Source organism: Cervus elaphus, chromosome 19 (assembly GCF_910594005.1).
Source record: "Cervus elaphus chromosome 19, mCerEla1.1, whole genome shotgun sequence".
NCBI lineage: Eukaryota > Metazoa > Chordata > Mammalia > Artiodactyla > Cervidae > Cervus > Cervus elaphus.
The window spans coordinates 72,012,955-72,030,602 of record NC_057833.1 but is presented as its reverse complement, the minus strand read 5'-3'; the positions used below and the strand labels follow the sequence as shown (position 1 = coordinate 72,030,602).

Genomic DNA, 17,648 nt, shown 5'->3' with positions numbered 1-17,648 from the left:
AAAGAGGAACAGCAAACAGACGACTTTAATAGACTGGGGCTCACCGTGCAGGTGTGGGCGGCGGGGCGGGCGCCGGCCGGGGGGCGGGACAGCGCGGGCAGCGGCCCACCCGGCCCTGGCGCCCTCGGCGCGCTCTCCGGGGAGCGGACGAGGAGGAGCGTGGCGCCCGAGGTTGCAACACGCGTTTATTGCAGGGAGGCGCGGGGCGCGGGTTCACCAGGCGAAGAGCGGGCGGCTGTCCTCCTTGGAGAGCTCGCACAGGCAGTTGAGCAGCAGCAGCGAGTCGCCCAGAAACTTGGGGGGCACGACGTCGATGACCAGCTTCCGCAGGGCGGCCGGGCTGCTGTGCAGCGGGTTGGCACGCAGGTCTGGCCGCTGCTTCAGAATGCCGTAGGTGTTGATGAGGAACTCGCTGAACACGGGGTGCACGTCGCGGTTGTAGCCCAGCCTCTCCAGGCGCGCCGTCAGCGTAAGGTAGCGGTGCGTGAGCTCCCGCAGCTTCTTCTCGTCCACCGAGCCGTCCAGGGACTTGATGGAGGTCTGCGGGCACAGGCGCGAGTGGGCGGCTGGCCGGCGAGGCGAGGAGGACGGGAGGCCAGGCGAAGGCCCGGGCTGAGATCCCCGCGCCCTCCCAGCACAGCTGTGTCGGTGGGGACACTGAGGCCCAGAGGCAAGCCCCCACCCGGGGCCAGCTCCCGGTTTCCCTCCCGCGCACAGGGACCGCCAGGAGAGCAGGGACCTCCACCCCCAGAGCCCAGAAAAGTGCCTTGCCAGCCGGGCGGAGCGTCACAGTGCTCCCCGCCCCGAGCCACTCCTGAGGCTGTCCCAGACTACGAAAGACGGAACGGAGCCAAGGGGCTCGTGGGGCAGCAGCTCATCCATTCCCCACTCAGACACCACTCAGCCTTGCCCAGGCCTACAGCTGTGTGGACACTACAGCGGACTGGTGGCCAGGGGACCTTGGGGGAAGGGGGGGCGGGGAGCTGGGCAACAAGGGGCCCCAGGCAAGGATGGGACTCTGGGCTGGGAGGGTCCTAGGGCAAGTCTGGGACCAGGCCAGGGGAAGGCCCCCAGCCGGGGAGGCGTACCTGTTTGATCTTCTCAGGGATGTTGGACACAGTGAAGCCATAGAGCCGGGTCACCCCTGGGAAGACATAGGCCAGGATGCGCCGGTCCAGCTGGAAGGCAATCTCCCCGACAATGCGACCATCCTTCTCGGTGCCAGTGAAGCTCTGGATCTCTGGGGGGCAGGGTTGGGTGGGGCTGGTGAGACGGGCAGCCAGTATCTGGGAGGGTAGGAGGGTCAAGGGGTTCAGAGTGTCCAGGGCTGCCCACATTCCTCCTGCCTGTGCTCCAGGGTCCATCTCAGGGAGAGGGCTGACCCAGTTGTTGCCACTGTGGGTCTGAGGTGAAGCCTGGGGACCCCAACAAGGCCTTCCTGCAAGGCCCAGTGGTGGTGACCTGAGGGGGCGCCCTTCTCCCTGTTCACCACTGCTCCCTGGCAGCCCCGATCCCAGGCCCTGCCTCAGCTCCCTGAGATGGACGTTTCACAGCCCAGGGTTGGTTTCTGGTCCCCTTTTCACCACCAAGTCTGCTCAGCACCTGGTCTAGAGTGACCCCTCTCAGAGCTCTCAGCCCCATGACCAGGTGAACTCGGAATGGCTACGCATGTCCCCACCTGAGGGTAGAGTCCAACTCAAGAACACATATGTAGCACGTGTGGGTCCAGTCTGCATAGCTATGTGAAACAGTGAGACGCTCTGTCTCAGCAGCCTGTGTGTATTGCAGGCTGGTCTAATGCTTATTTCATAATAAGATGAGAGTTGCTGGGTTTGCGGGAGATTCTAATTATTTCCCCAATATCACCCCAGCACATCAACCACTGTCCCCTCCAAAATTGCTTCCAAATTGCCCCTCCCCACGGCAGCCTCTGATGTCAGCACGTCTTCTACCCGACAGCCATGATCCCACCACTACCCTTCAAAACTACTGTGCTCTCTGAAGATCTTGCTGACGACTGTTAGCACCAGGTGCACCTGACTTTGAGGGACCATGGAGTGAGGAAGGGCCCGCTTCACGGCGCCTGGAGCGCCCTCTGTGACCAGGATGCACTCTGCGGGGAGAGCAGGCACTCGGCACAGGCTCCCATGCTTCCCGAACTCTGCTCTTCCCCACAGGAGACACTTAATAACAGGCCCATTTCTAAAGCTTTTTCTAAAGCCCTGCAACTTTCTAACCTGACAGTGATCCAAACCCCTCCCAAGAGTGTTGGATGGTGAAGCCCCACAGGGTCCGTCCAACAGGCAGGTAGGGCACAGATGGGCTGGGTGCTCTGCCATGGAGACCTGGCCCCCAGGTCCTGTTACCCACAGATACCTGTGCCTGCCAAGGGCTCAGGACCCCCACCACATACAGAGGTTGGTCTGACTCCCCACCCTGCTAGAGGGCTCAGAGGCCCGGGGAGTCACTGGGCTGCTCCAAGACCTCCACAAGGGCTTTATGCGGCTGTGTGCACTGGACTGCAGGACCAACCGTGCCTGTGACTGAGGGCAGCTGCTCTCTGTGTCTCAGCCCCACCCTGGGACTGCCCACATAGCCACCCATCCCAGAGCCCTGGCTAGTCTCTCTGGGCAGGAACAGGATGGCAGTCAACACATGCTTATCAAGGCCAGGTGTCGTTAGCTGCTCCTCCTATGTGGGCACTGGGATAGGCGAGGGGGCCCATGTCCTCCTGCTCCCTCAGCCACGCCAACGCAACGTGCTGAGTAGGGAAGATGAGGTTTAGCCCGGTCCAGGTCTGTCACAGCTGAGACTCTGTGGCCAAATCCAAGGTCATAAGGTTTATGTCTATGTTTTCTTCTAACAGTTTTATGGTTTTAGCTCTTTTAGTTCTTTTAAAAATCTTTGATGCATTTTGAGTTAATTTTCCTATGTGATATGAAGTCCAGCTTCAGCTGTTTGCATGTGGAGATCCCCTTTCCCAGCACCATTTGTTGAAAAGACTCTTGTCTCTCCATTGAATTGTCTTGGGACACTTGCCAGACATCAGACTTGGGAATGCATGGGTTTATCTCTGACTCTTGATTCTATTTCATGGACTTGTATGCCTGTCCTTACACCAGTACCACGCTGCTGATTACTGTACCTTTAGAGTAAATTTTGAAATTGGGAAGTGTGAGTCCTCCAACTTTATTCTCCTTTACAAAACTGTTTTGCTTATTCTGAGTCCCATGCATCTCCATACAAATTATTGGATCAGTATGTCAATTTCTACCAAGAAGTCAGGTGGGACTTTGATAGGGATTGCATTGGAATTTGTAGATTGATTTGGGAAGGTTTGCCATCTTGATAAGATTAGGTCTTTCAAGCCATGACCAGAAGACTTTTTACATTTATTTAGGTCTTCTTTCATTTCTTTCAATGTTTTGTAGTTTTCAGTGTTGTTGTTTAGTCGCTGTCATGTCCAACTGTTTGTGACTCCGTAGACCATAGCCCGCAGGGCTCCTCTGTCCATGGGATTTCCCAGGCAAGAATACTGGAGTGGGTTGCCATTTCCTTCTCCAGGGAATCTTTCCGACACAGGGATCAAACCCATGTCTTTTACATTGGCAGGCAGGTTCTTTACCGCTGAGCCACCTGGGAAGCCCTAGTTTCCAGTGCATTCTTTCCAAAATCACTTGGCAACACTGCAGAAGCTACCCAGGAATTATAACTGAGAACCAGATACACTGCACAGAAGCATGTTAGGGAAAACAGGGCCTACAGAGGAGCAGAAAACAATCCCCCCTTCTGTATTAATACATTTATCTCATGAAGAGTCAGTCCTTCTCCCTGCCTCCCCTCCTCTAAAGTATAAATTAGGTGGAAGGAACAAGCAACCTCTAGATCTGAGAGGATCTAGAAAGCATTTCTAGTCCAACCTGGGTCCTTGAAGATCTGACCAAAAAGCTATTCCTCAAAGAAAAAAGTTAGCAAGATTGATAAATCCCTAGCCAGATTACAGAAAAAGAGGAAGATAAAAATTACCACTATCAGAAATGAAAGATGGTATCACCATAGATTTTACAGATAGAACCATATGTGTATGTCTGTGTCTGTGTGTGTCTCTGTGTGTTTATTAAAAGGAATTGGCTCACGCAATTATGAAAATTGACACATCCCAAGATCTGCGATGGTGAGTCAGCAAGCTGAAGGCTCAGAAGAGCTGATGATGTAGTCCCAGTCTGAGTTCAAAGTCTGAGAAACAAGGGAACCCATGGTGTGGCTCCAGTTTAAAGGACTGGAGGCTTGAGACCCAAGAAGAGCTGAGATTTCAGTTGCAATCCAAAGGCAGTCAGGCAGGAGGAATTTTCTCTTACTTGGGACAGAGTCAGCCTTTTTACCCTACTCAGGCCTTCAAATGATTGTATGAGGCCTACCCACATTCAGGAGGCCCGTCTGCTTTATTCAGTCTATTGACTTAAATAGTAAACTCATCTAAAAACATTCTCATAGACATACCCTGAATAATGTTTGACCAAATATCTGGGCACCTAATGGCCCAGTCAAGTTGACCATCATGGGATAAACATACAAAATCAATTGTGGTATTATACATTACAAAGAAATGATCAGAAATGCATATTGATCAAAAGTACTATTCATTATAGCATCAAAAGCATGAAATACTAAAGGGTAGCATACTAACACATATATATGGAATTTAGAAAGATGGTAACGACAACCCTATATGCAAAACAGAAAAAGAGACACAGAAGTACAGAACAGACTTTTGAACTCTGTGGGAGAAGGTGAGGGTGGGATGTTGCGAAAGAACAGCATGTATATTATCTATGGTGAAACAGGTCACCAGCCCAGGTGGGATGCATGAGACAAGTGCTCGAACCTGGTGCACTGGGAAGACCCAGAGGAATCGGGTGGAGAGGGAGGTGGGAGGGGGGATCGGGATGGGGAATACGTGTAAATCTATTGCTGATTCATGTCAATGTATGACAAAACCCACTGAAAAAAATAAATTAATTAATTAATTAAAAAAAAAAAAGAAATACTAAAGGGTAAATTCAACAAAAATGTGCAAGATCTGTACATAGAAGCTATAAAATATTACTGAAAGGTATTCTTAAAGAACTAAAAAAATGGAGAGATATACAGGCATACCTTGGACATATTGCTGGTTTCAGTTCCAGACCACCACAATAAAGCAGATACCACATGAAAGCAAGTCGTGTAATTTTTAAAAAAAAAAAATGGATAACCAAAAAAAAAAAAAGAAAAAAAAAGACAGCAAGTCACGTGAATTGTTCAGTTTCTCAGTGCACATGAAAGTTAGGTTTACACTGCAGTGTAGTCTATAATGTGCAATAACATTATGTCTAAAAAAATGTACATGCCTTAACTTTTAAATACTTTATTGCTAAAAAATGTTAACCATCCTCTAAGCCTTCAGTGAGACATAACCTTTTTGCTGGTGGAGGGTCCTGCCTCAGTGTTGACAGATTCTGACTGGTCAGACAGTGGTTGATGAAAGTTGGGGTTCGTGTGGCAATTTCTTTAAAAAGGTAACAATGATGTTTGCCATATTGATTGACTCTTCTTTTCAGGAATAATTTCTCTGTAGCATGAAATGCTATTTCAGAGCATTTTACCCACAATAGAACTTCTTTCAAAATTAAAGTTAACCCTCTCAAACCCTACCACTGCTTTCTCAACTAAGTTTGCGTACTGTTCTAAATCTTTGTTGTTGTTTCAGCATCTTCACCAGGAGTAGATTCCACCTCAAGAAACCACTTTCTTAGCTCACACATAGGAAGCAACTCCTCCTGTGTGAAGGCTTTATCTGCAACTGCAGCAGTTCAGTCACATCTCCGGCTCCTCTTCTAATGACAGTTCTTATGCTGTTCCCGCCACATCTGCAGCTACACCCTCCAGTGCAGTCTTGAATCCCTTCAAGTCATCCATGAGGGCTGGAACCAACTTCTTCCAGACTCCTGTTAATGTCCATATTCTGACCTCTTCCCATGAATCATGAATGATCTCAGTGGCATCTAGAATGGTGAATCTTTTCCAGAAAGTTTCAGAGCCCTCAGAGGAACCGCTATCTATGGCAGCTATGGCCTTATGAAGTGTGTGCTGTGCTGTGCTGTGGTCAATGGCTTAGTCGTGTCCCGCTCTTTATGACCCATGGATTGTTGCCTGCCAGGCTTCTCTGTCCATGGAATTCTCCAGGCAAGAATACTGGAGTGGGTGCCATGTCCCCCTCCAGGGCATCTTCCCAACCCAGGGATGGAACCCAGGTATTCCACATTGCAGGCAGATTCTTTACCGTCTGAGCCACCAGGGAAGCCCCTATGAAGTATATTTCTTCAATAATAAGACTTGAAAGTCAAATTTGCTCCTTGATACATGGGCAGAATGGATGTGCCTTAGCAGCATGTAAACAACTTTAATCTCCTTGTCCATCTGCATCAGAGACCTTGGGTGACTAGGTGCATCATCGATGAGCAGGAATATTTTGAAAGGTATCTTTTTCCTGAGCAGTAGGTCTCAATAGTGGGATTAAAATATTCAGTGAACCATTTTGCAAATAGATATGCTGTCATCCAGGCTTTGTTGTCCATTTACAGAACACACGCAGAGTAGATGTAGCAGAATTATCTGAGCTGGATCTTCTGGACAACCTGCTGTAGCTTCTACACCAGCCCTTGATGCTTCGCTTTGCATTTTGATGTTATAAAATGGCTTCTCTCCTTAAACCTCATGAACCAACCTCTGCTGGCTTCAAACTTCTCCTCTGCAGTTTCTGTAGCTCTCTCAGCCTTCACAGAGCTGAAGAGGGTTGGGGTCTTGCTCTGGAGGAGGCTTTGCCTTAAGGGAATGGCATGGCTGGTTTGATCTTCTACCCAGACCACTAAAACTTTCTTTATATCTGCAATGAAGCTGTTGTGCTTCCTTATCATTTGTGTGCTCACAGTAGCACTTTTCATTTCCTTCAAGAACTTTCCTTCGCATTCACAGCTTGACTGTTTGGCACAACAGGCCCGGCTTTCAACCCACCTTGGCTTTCGACATGCCTTCCTCACTGAGCTTAATCATTTCTACGTTTTGATTTAAAGTGAGAGATGTGTAACTCTTCCTATCACTTGAACACTTAGAGGCCACTGGAGGGTTATTAACTGACCTAATTTCAATACTGTTGTGTTTCAGAGACAAGGGAGGCCCCAGCAGAGGGAGAGGGGTGGGGGAGGGCTGGTCAGTGGAACAGTCAGAACACCCACAACACTTACGCATTAAGTTTTCTGTCTTGCATGGGCGTAGTCCTTGGTGTCCCAAAGCAATTACAATAGTAACATGAAAGACCACTGAACAAAGATCACCACAACAAAGATGATAATTTTGCAGAAGTAGATGTTTTTCTGGAATTCCCTTGCTTTTTCCATGATCCAACAGATGTTGGCAATTTGATCTCTGGTTTCTCTGCCTTTTCTAAATCCAGCTTCTACCTCTAGAAGTCCATGGTTCACATACTGCTGAAGCCTAGCTTGAGGGATTTTGAGCATAGCAAATAGAAGGGAAAAATTGAAAGCAGTGACAGATTTTCTTTTCTTGGGCTCCAAAATCACTGCAGACACTGACTGCAGCCAAAAAACAAAAAGAAGCTTACTCCTTGGAAGAAAAGCTATGACAAACCTAGACAGCATATTAAAAAGCAGAGATATCACTTTGTCAACAAAGGTCCATATGATCAAAGTTATGGTTTTTCCAGTATTCATGTATGGATGTGAGAGTTGGACCATAAAGAAGGCTGAAAGCCCAAGAATTGATGCTTTTGAACTGTGGTGCTGGAGAAGACTCTTGAGAGTCCCTTGGATGGCAAGGAGATCAAACCAGTCAATCCTAAAGGAAATCAACCCGGAGTATTCATTGGAAGGACTGATGTTGACACTGAAGCTCCAAAACTCTGGTAACCTGATGCACGGAGCTGACTCATTGGAAAAGACATTGATGTGGGGAAACATTGAAGGCAAAAGGAAAAGGGGGCAGTATGAGGTGGTTAGATAGCATCACCAACACAATGGACAAGAATTTGAGCAAACTCCTGGAGATATTTCTCCCAGCAATCTTGATTCCAGTTTGTGATTTATCCTGCCCAGCATTTCATATGATGTACTCTGCATGTAGAACCAGACATAGAACAACGGACTGGTTCCAAATAGGAAAAGGAGTACGTCCAGGCTGTATATTGTCACCCTGCTTATTTAACTCATATGCAGAGTACATCATGTGAAATGCTGGGCTGGATGAAGCACAAGCTGGAATCAAGATTGCCGGGAGAAATATCAATAACCTCACATATGCAGATGACACCACCTTTATGGCAAAAAGCAAAGAGGAACTGAAGAGCCTCTTGATGAAAGTGAAAGAGGAGAGTGAAAAATCTGGCTTAAAATTCAACATTCAAAAAACGAACATCATGGCATTCAATCCCATCGCTTCATGGCAAATAGATGGGACACAATGGAAACAATGGAGAGATTGTTTTCCAAACAAATGGAGAGACTTTGTTTTCTTGGGCTCCAAAATCACTGCAGATGGTGACTGCAGCCATGGAATTAAAAGACACTTGCTCCTTGGAAGAAAAGCTATGACCAACCTAGACAGCATATTAAAAAGCAGAGACATTACTTTGCTGACAAAGACCTGTCTAGTCAAAGCTATGGTTTTTCCAGTAGTCATGTATGGATGTGAGAGCTGAACCATAAAGAAAGCTGAGCACTGAAAAATTAATTCTTTTGAACTGTGGTGTTGGAGAAGATTCTTGAGCATCCCTTGGACTGCAAAGAGATCAAACCATTCAATCTTAAAGGAAATCAGTCCTGAATATTCATTGGAAGGACTGATGCTGAAGCTGAAGCTCCACTTAATGAGAAATAACTTGGCCACTTGATGAGAAGAACTGACTCATTTGAAAAGACCCTGATGCTGGGAAAGATTGAAGGCAGGAGGAGAAGGGGATGACAGAGGATGAGATAGTTGGATGGCATTACTGACTCAATTGACATGAGTTTGAGCAAGCCCCAGGAATTGGCGATGGACGGGGAAGCCTGGCATGCTGCAGTCCATGGGTCCCAAAGAGTTGGACATGACTGAGCAACTGAGCTGAACTGAACTCTGCATACAGGTTAAATAAGCAGGGTGACAATATACAGCCTTGACACAGTCCTTTCCCAATTTTGAACCAGTCAGTTGTTCCACATCCAGTTCTATCTGTTGCTTCTTGTCCTGCATACAGGTTTCTCAGGAAACAGGTAAGGTGGTCTGGTATTCCCATCTCCACAGTTTACTTTCCAGAATTTTCCACAGTTTATTGTGATCCACATAGTCAAAGGCTTTAGTGTAGTCAATGAAGCAGAATTGCAGCCTTGTCATGGCAAAGAGGCCTGCATAACTTAATGAAGCTATGAGCCATGCCTTGCAGGGCCACCCAAGATGGGTGGGTCATAGTGAAAAGTTCTGACAGAATGTAGTCCACTGAAGGACACCCCCTCCCCCTTCATGGATCATATCTGCAAAACATGTACCAAAAAAGTCTGGTATCCAGAATACACAACTCAAATCATAAGAAGATAAGCTACTCACTTATTTAAATGGTCAAAAGATGTGTACAGACAGGGCCCCGGACCCCAGGAGCATGGGCACACTCTCCTCCTGCTGCTGCTGGCTGGATGCAGAAGCTGGGCCATGACCACCCTCCCCAGTGGCCAACCCCCCACTCCTGCCTGCTCCTCACCCTCCTCACCATTCAGGTAGTAGCTCCTCCTGGTTCGGTCCCCGGAGGGCAGGCTGCTCTCTGAGAAGCACACCTTTTTGGGCCGGCCCACATCCCGGGTCTCCAGCAGGGTCTTCTCCACCAGTGGGTCCTGCAAGGGGCTCAGAAGTGGGGACAGCTTTCGGTCGGAGCCTCGGGGGACACGCAGTTCCGGGGAGCTGAGGAAAGCCTTGAAGGGCACCTGTGAGGAAGTCACACAGCCTGGGGAGGCATCATCCTCGCTGGAGACGGGGGCGTGTGAGCACAGCAGGTCTTCCAGGGAGGACCCCTGCAGCTGGGAGGGTGCATCAGGGCCGCTGGCGAACCTTCCAAAGTCTGGAACTGGGGCAGGGAGGGAGGAAGAAGCTGTGAGGCGGAGGCTCCTGGAGCACCCGCGTCTTGCAGAGACCCTGCTCCCAGCTCTGACACCTGTCTCCACTTCCCCTCTGGAGGAGGAGATGGATCCCAGGACACCAGCAGCTCCAGGTCCAGAGGCACAGCACGCGTGTGGTGTCCACACACTATGACAGTGACTTATATGTGCATCTTAAATTTTACATAAATGGTATCATCCAGCACCTTTTATTATGAAACTTCTTTTTTTGAGATTTATCCATGATGAGTGTGTCATTGGGTAGCTCTATGGTTCACTTAACCATCTCCTGGCACACATGCATACATGGGCACACATCTGCACATACATGCACACACACACATGGATTTTTTTCATCCACCCGCCCTGATGCACATGGCACTGTTGCCAGTATTCCTTGTAAAAGCAGAGCGGTGATCAGCATCCCTCATGTGTGTCCCCTGCCAGACATATGGTCCAGGAACTGTCAGGAAGTCACAGCGGTGAGACAGCAAGGGCCCCCGGTGCTTGTCCTTCCTCTAGCTCAGTCCCAGGAGCCTGGTCCCCTTTGCTCAGGACTCACATATTCCCAGGGGAGATGAGCCATCCCAGCCATGGGCAGGGGCCGGGAAAACTCTACTCGTGGGCATGGGGAAGAGCCATATCTGTGACCTAATTTTAAAGGGATTGTTGTGTGGTCAGGAGTGTTTGCACTTCACTTTTAGTTTCTATTTAGTGAATTGAAATTCCCTTCTGTTATTCCCAAGCCTTAATAAAGTTGTATTAAACATGAAACAATTTTTTTAATCCTCCGTCAAAACCTTCAAGCCACATTATAATAAAACTATAAATGAATCAGAGTCAATAGAAAACCTCATCTCCTCAAAATTAAAAGCATTCTCAGGACTTCCCCAGTGGTCCAGTGGTTAAGAACTCACCTTGCGATGCAAGGGTTGTGGGTTCAATCCCTAGTCAGCAAACTAAGATCCCACATACTGCAGAACAACTCAGTCCACCCCACAACTAGAAAGCCCAAGTGCCACAAGTAAGACCAAAAAATATATACATATTAGAAAAAAAAATTATCTTCAGTAATGATCAGATCAAGGAGAAAATAAAAATAGGAAAAATGATTATTGAGAAATAATGAAAATCAGAACACTAGGTATATTGACATCAATACATTTAAAACTGTATCTAAAGTGAAATTAGCAACTTAAATCCTTTAATTACTTCTAAAACATCATCAAAAAATTAAACATTCATATAGGAATGAACTCTTGAAGAAAGCAAAAGTTAGAGAATAATAAAAATGGCAGCAGAAATAAACTTGAAACAGTTCTACAAAAAGTCCAATAAGATAGTGAAACTGTGGAAAGCTACTTTAGAGAAACAGAAAACAAAAGAATAAAATTGAAAATGAGAAAAGCCAGATAAGAATGACCAGGAAGATAATGTTTAAATTTATAAAAGATAATATCCAATTAAATATTAATTGAAAACTTTAATAAAGGAGAGATCATTTGGGAAGCTATTTTCAATGACTCAATAAGAAGTAGAAAACCTGCACAGATGAATAAGCAAAAAAGAAAAACCTAGAAGTTATAGAATTATGGGCAAAGGGCTGAAGGCCTGGGTGGTTGGTGGATGAGTTCTTTCACGTCCCCAAACAATTCACAACCCCTACATCATATGAATAAGGCTAGAACACTGAAAAAATTAAACAATGCTTGATTATTAAGCTTATAAATTGTCACAACTCTGATATCAAATCCCTGAAAAGACAACCGACAGAAAGAAAACCGCAGCCCAGATTCACATAGGAATCAGAGAAAACAGAGTCCAGAGATCCTGAGTGAAGCCCCAGCCAAACAGATGCCACAGCAAACAGCTCAGGCCTAGAACCAGGAGTCTCTTAACAATACAGCAGAACAAGACCCCACAGGCCAGTGGGGACGCAGCCGAACGCACTTCGGCCACTACAGAAGTGAGGTCATAAAATCTTAACAAAATTAGCCCTTCTTCAATTTTGTTGTTGTTGTTGCTCTTTAAAAATAAGGACTAGAAGGCTTTTCCCCAGCACCCAGTCTACACCCCCACCCCCGATACCTGGACAGACAGGGCTGTCCACTGCTGACCACCCACCAGAAGGATGAGCGGGGAGCCTGTCAAGGCCAAAAGTCCTGGGATTCCTGAGGAAGAAAGACAGAAACGAGCGTATGAGCTGCCGTTGTTGTTCAGTTGCTAAGATGTGTCCAACTCTTTGCGACCCCATGGGCTGTAGCCCGCCAGGCTCCTCTCTCCGTGGGAATTCTCCAGGCAAGAATATTGGAGTGGGTTGCCATTCCCTTCTCCAGGGGATCTTCCTGAACCAGGGATTGGGCCCTTGTCTCCAGCTTGGCAGGTGGATTCTTTACCACTGAGCCACCAGGGAAGCCCATCTGAGCTGCCAACCCCATTTTAAAGTCTGTAAACAGCAGCTACAGAACTCAGAAAACATGGGAGAAAGAACTGGAAAACTTAGCAGAACAAAATAGCTCAGGGAGGGAGGGGATAGTGAATTCCCTGGTGGTCTAGTGGTTAGGGCTCCACGCTCTCACTGCCCAGGGCCTGGGTTCAACCCCCGGTCGGGGAGCTAAGAACTAGCATGCCTGGTGGCCAAAAGTAAAAATAAAAATATAAAGTAAGCAAAATATGATAAGGGGCCTGGATATACGCTAAATATTTATAAATCAACAGATTTTTAAAACACAGATAACTGAAAACACAGTGGAAAAAGAAATCCCATCCATGATTGCAATAAGTAACATAAAGTGCTCCAGGAATAAACCAATTAATGTGAAAGATTTATGTGAGAAATGGCTAAAGAGACTTAAAGAAACAGAGTCAGAGCAGCTTAATAGAGCTGCAGGGGATGCTCTCACCCACTGGGCAAATATAAGAAAAAGAGATGTGAAAATAATTACCCTGCCTTCCGAGCCAGTGATTCTACCTTTACGGAAACATACCCTAAGAAAATAACTCTGAATATAAAATGCTTTTGCTGTGGTATTTACTTCAGGGTTGGAGAAGGAAATGACAACCCACTCCAGTATTCTTGCCTGGAAAATTCCATGGAGAGAGGAGCCTTGCAGGTTATGCTCCAAGGGGTCACAAGAGTCAGACGCAACTGAGCAACTAACACTAACTTCAGGGTAAGAGAAAAGAACTGTCATTTCAAACATAAGGAGAGTTCATTAAATTCTGGTTCATCTGATTCTGGAATATTACACAGCTATTTAGAATGTATTTATAACAATACAAAAGCAGCTGTATCGTGATGGTAAAGGCAAGAGGCAGAGAGAACACTCAGAAACTACTTAAAATCTCTGGACACTCCACACAGGACAAGGAGTCCAGGCAACAATGGAGGCTCCGAGATGCCAGGGGCTCAGGCACCAGGGTGATCTGAAGGAAACTGGCCTGGGAGGGGAGGGCCCGGGAAGGCCAAGGCGCCCCACCCCACCCTGTCCCTCAGAACACGTGGCCCCAGAAGATGCTGGCGGGGCCTGGCTCCCTCCCACGGTGACACCAGCTGTGGGAAAGGCGCAGGTGGAGAGGCCACAGCCCTTTGGAGAGGGTCCCAGGGTCTATGTCAGCACTTCAGCTGCACGTGGCCTTTGACCCAAGGATTCCTGGACAGCCCCCCGTCAGCAGGCCACAGGGGTACCTGTGAAGCCCCCGTGGCTGCTGGGAGATGGAGGAGCACTCCTGTCATGGGTACCAGACTTAAGGGCTGGTGGTGAACCCGCAGGGAACAATGAGCAAGCCCTCCAGGAGATGGTCGATGGTCAAGGACGGGAGACGGACGGCTGGGGAGTCAGTGTAGAACGGCTCCACCCTGTCTACACAAACTGAGGATCCTGGGATACACATGCAAACAGCCACCAAAACTTCAGAGAGAAGCCAGAGTCGACATGGACAGCGGCTGCCGCTGGGAGTGGGGCCAGGAGCCTGCAATAGTCTCGCTCACCCCAAGTGATCTTGCTTAGTGAGAACAACACATTTTTAAAGCTCATCCTGTGCAACTTCCCTGGTGGCTTGGTGGTAGAGAATCCGAGTGCCAATGCAGGGACAGAAGTTCCATCCCTGGTCCAGAAAGATCCCACATGCCACGGAGCAACTACGCTCGTGCACCACAATTACTGAAGCCTGTGCTCTAGAGCCCAAGAGTCACTGAGCCCGTGCACCCAGACCCTATGCCCCACAACAACAGAAGCCACTGCAGTGAGAAGCCTGCAGCCAAAATAAATAAATAAATAAACCACATCCGGTTTCTAAAGCAAACCCTGAGCCGCTGCTGTGTGCAGTTCCCGTCCGTCTGAAACCTCGAGCTCCACTGGGGAACTCCTGCCGATTCTCCAAATCCAGCCCCAAGGCCAAGGCTGCACTCTGGGGACAGAGGTGGCTCTGAGGATGGTGGGGGCCCATCAGCCCACACCCTGCAACAGGGGCTCCAAGGCCTTTCTTTGGAAGGCTCGAGGCCTCGGGCTGGCCAGGGGCTGGGGCTCCTCCTAAGACTCGCATCCAGGAGGATCTGAGCCTGCCCATGGGTGGGATGCTGGCCATGCCCCAGAGACAGCCTGACAGTACCCTGACAGGGAATAGCGCGGCCTGAGCAAGGGCCTGCACCTCACCTGAAGCCCACTTTCCAGCCTGGCCAGTCCGCCGATCACACAGACAGCTCTGTGCCCTGAGGGTTCAGTTCAGACACTCAGTCCTGTCCAGCTCCTTGCGACCCCATGGACTGCAGCACGCCAGGCCTCCCTGTCCATTACCAACTCCCAGAGTTTACTCAAACTCATGTCCATTGAGTCAGTGATGCCATCCAACTATCTCATCCTTTGTCATCCCCTTCTTCTCCCGCCTTCAATCTTTCCCAGCATCAAGGTCTTTTCAAATGAGTCAGTTCTTCACATTAGGTGGCCAAAGTATTGGAGCTTCAGCTTTAGCATCAGTCCTTCCAATGAATATTCACGACTGATTTCCTTTAGGATGGACTGGTTGGATCTCCTTGCAGTCCAAGGGACTCTCAAGGGTCTTCTCCAAAACCATAGTTCAAAAGCATCAATTTTTTGGCACTCAGCTTTCTTTATAGTCCAACTCTCACATCCATACATGATTACTGAAAAAACCGTAGCTTTGACTAGATGGACCTTTGGTGGCAAAGTAATGTCTCTGCTTTTTAATATGCTATCTAGGTTGGTCATAGGTTTCTTCCAAGAAGTAAGCGTCTTTTAATTTCATGGCTGCAATCACCATCTGCAGTGATTTTGGAGCCCCAAAAAATAAAATCTGCCACTTTTGCACTGTTTCCCCACCTATTTGCCATGAAGTGATGGGACCAGATGCCATGATCTTAGTTTTCTGAATGCTGAGTTCTAAGCCAACTTTTTCACTCTCCTGTTTCACTTTCATCAAGAGGCTCTTTAGTTCTTCTTCACTTTCTGCCATAAGGGTGGTGTCATCTCCATATCTGAGGTTTTTGATATTTCTCCCAGCAATCTTGATTCCAGCTTGCGCTTCAGCAAAGCTCAATTCTTAGGACAAAGGGCCACAGAGCAGACCGAAGCACGTGATTGTTGGCAGTGGTCACAGCGCAGACAAGGCCTTGGGGACAAGTGCTTCAGGCAGCCACTGCCTAGCAGGCATTCCTCGTAGGCTGAGGAGGTGGCACAGACCCTCTGCAGGGCGTCATGTCAGGAACACAGCACCGAGAGACAGGGCCCCCTCTACCCACGGTCACCCAGGGACATTGTGTGTCTTGGCCACGGGCAGAGCTGAGGACAGGGCCCCAGGCTCCTCCAGCTGCTCCCCCTTCTACCCGCCATACCGCCCCCCCTCAATAGGACCCTGCTTGTCTGAGCTCCTTCCTCAAGGCCCACCCTGAGGCTGCAGGTGTGGAGATGCCATGAGGGACCATCGCATGCCAGGACATGCTTGCTCACAGGGTCTGCTTGCTCAGGGCAGGAGGTGACCACACCCAACATTCAGGAGGTGATCACATCCAGAGCGGGTCCCAGAGCAGCCGAGCATCCCACTGGGAACCAGCAGTAGCTCTGAAAGAAGCTTCAACCGAGGAAAACATCTCACTCCAGGTGAACAACTTATCCTGAGAAGACAGCTGGTCTGCGGGCGCAGGCATTGCCAGGGGTGGGCATGGGCAATGCCAGGGCGAGGGCTGGGGTGCTCTGCTCCACCCGCTCTGCTGGGCAGTGAGTGATCATCACCTCCAGGAACACAGAGCTCACCTGGTCACAGGGCCCATGGTCCATATCCCAGCCACTCAGACCAAGGTCACATCGCCAACTACACCCTAAGTCACACTTCCCACATACAAAAACTTTCAAGCAGAGCCAACTACCTTCATAGAAAGTGTCTCGGCCTCTGATGGGTCTCCCATGGGGCGAGCTGGGTGACCGCTCCACGCTTACTTCCTGTCTGTGACCCACAGGTCTCTCTCCTAGGCAGGGTCCTTCCCTCTCCGGGCACAGCCGTCGGCCAGTGTGTGGGCACAGCTGCCCTGGCCGAGGGCTGGGCATGCCCAGCTGGCCAGCCCCCAGGAGAGCAGAGTCACACACGGCCTGGCCCCACCGTCCCCTGGGCTGGCCTCAGTGGACCTGCTTTAAGCCTCTGTGGCAGCACCTCGGCGGCCACCGTGGACAGAGCCACACTAGCCCAAGCGGGTCACCCACCTGCCCACCCACCTCCCAGCCCCGGCTCACCTGTGCTCCCCGGGGAGCAGGCCTCGGGGTAGGCGGGCACCTTGGGGAAGAGGAAGTCACGGCCCCCGCGCCCACAGCTCTCCTGGCAGCTCTCGCTCAGTAGCCGCTTCAGCATCTGGTTCTCCTTCATGAGACGCACCTGCTTCTTGAGGTCAGCGTTCTCGCTCATGAGCCTGTTCATCAGCTCGCTGCCCTCAGCCATGGCCAGTCCTGTCACATGTGGGCCCGCAGCCCCATGGAGATGGAAAATCAGAGCCCGCGGGTGCTCCAGAAACGCCAGGAGCCCCGAGTTCCACGGCCTTCCGCAGCCTTATGATGTCGCCCTTAAAGCGGCAGCGTCTCGGCCACGGTGGGGACAGGAGGTGGGGATGGAGCGCCTCACGGGGTGGGCTTCAGCACAGGCCCAAGGCCGAGGCTGGAATGTTCCAGCAGGTTCCAGGAACAGCCAGAAATATGGGCTACAGGAGTATCCACAGGCCTGGGGGAGGGGAGCTCTGCCTTCATTGAGTGACTCAAGGAACCCCCTTCCCCTGCCCCCCACCCCTCAACTGCAGGTCACCTGGAGGGTCCTGGAGGCAGGCAGGCCGGCCTGGAGCTGGGGCTGTCTGACCTGCAGACGTGGATGACGTACCCCCAGAATGCACGCCTGAGGAAGAGGAGGCCGTGGGCACAAGGGAGACAGGCCTGGGAGTGCCCGTCAACGGCCCCCACAGCCCATGGAGCTCTG

The 17,648-nt window shown here is 49.6% G+C and overlaps 1 protein-coding gene across 1 annotated transcript; it reads right to left on the bottom strand.

Annotated features, from left to right (window-relative positions):
* Positions 1-3: 3 nt before the first annotated feature.
* SPATC1L (spermatogenesis and centriole associated 1 like) lies at positions 4-17,123 on the bottom strand. Its single transcript, XM_043873661.1, has 4 exons — positions 16,922-17,123; positions 9,797-10,351; positions 1,089-1,240; positions 4-540 (listed from the first exon to the last, which is right to left on the bottom strand). The coding sequence occupies exons 1-4, from the start codon at positions 17,121-17,123 to the stop codon at positions 214-216; spliced, it is 1,236 nt and encodes a 411-aa protein (XP_043729596.1). The 3' UTR covers positions 4-213.
* Positions 17,124-17,648: the final 525 nt, after the last annotated feature.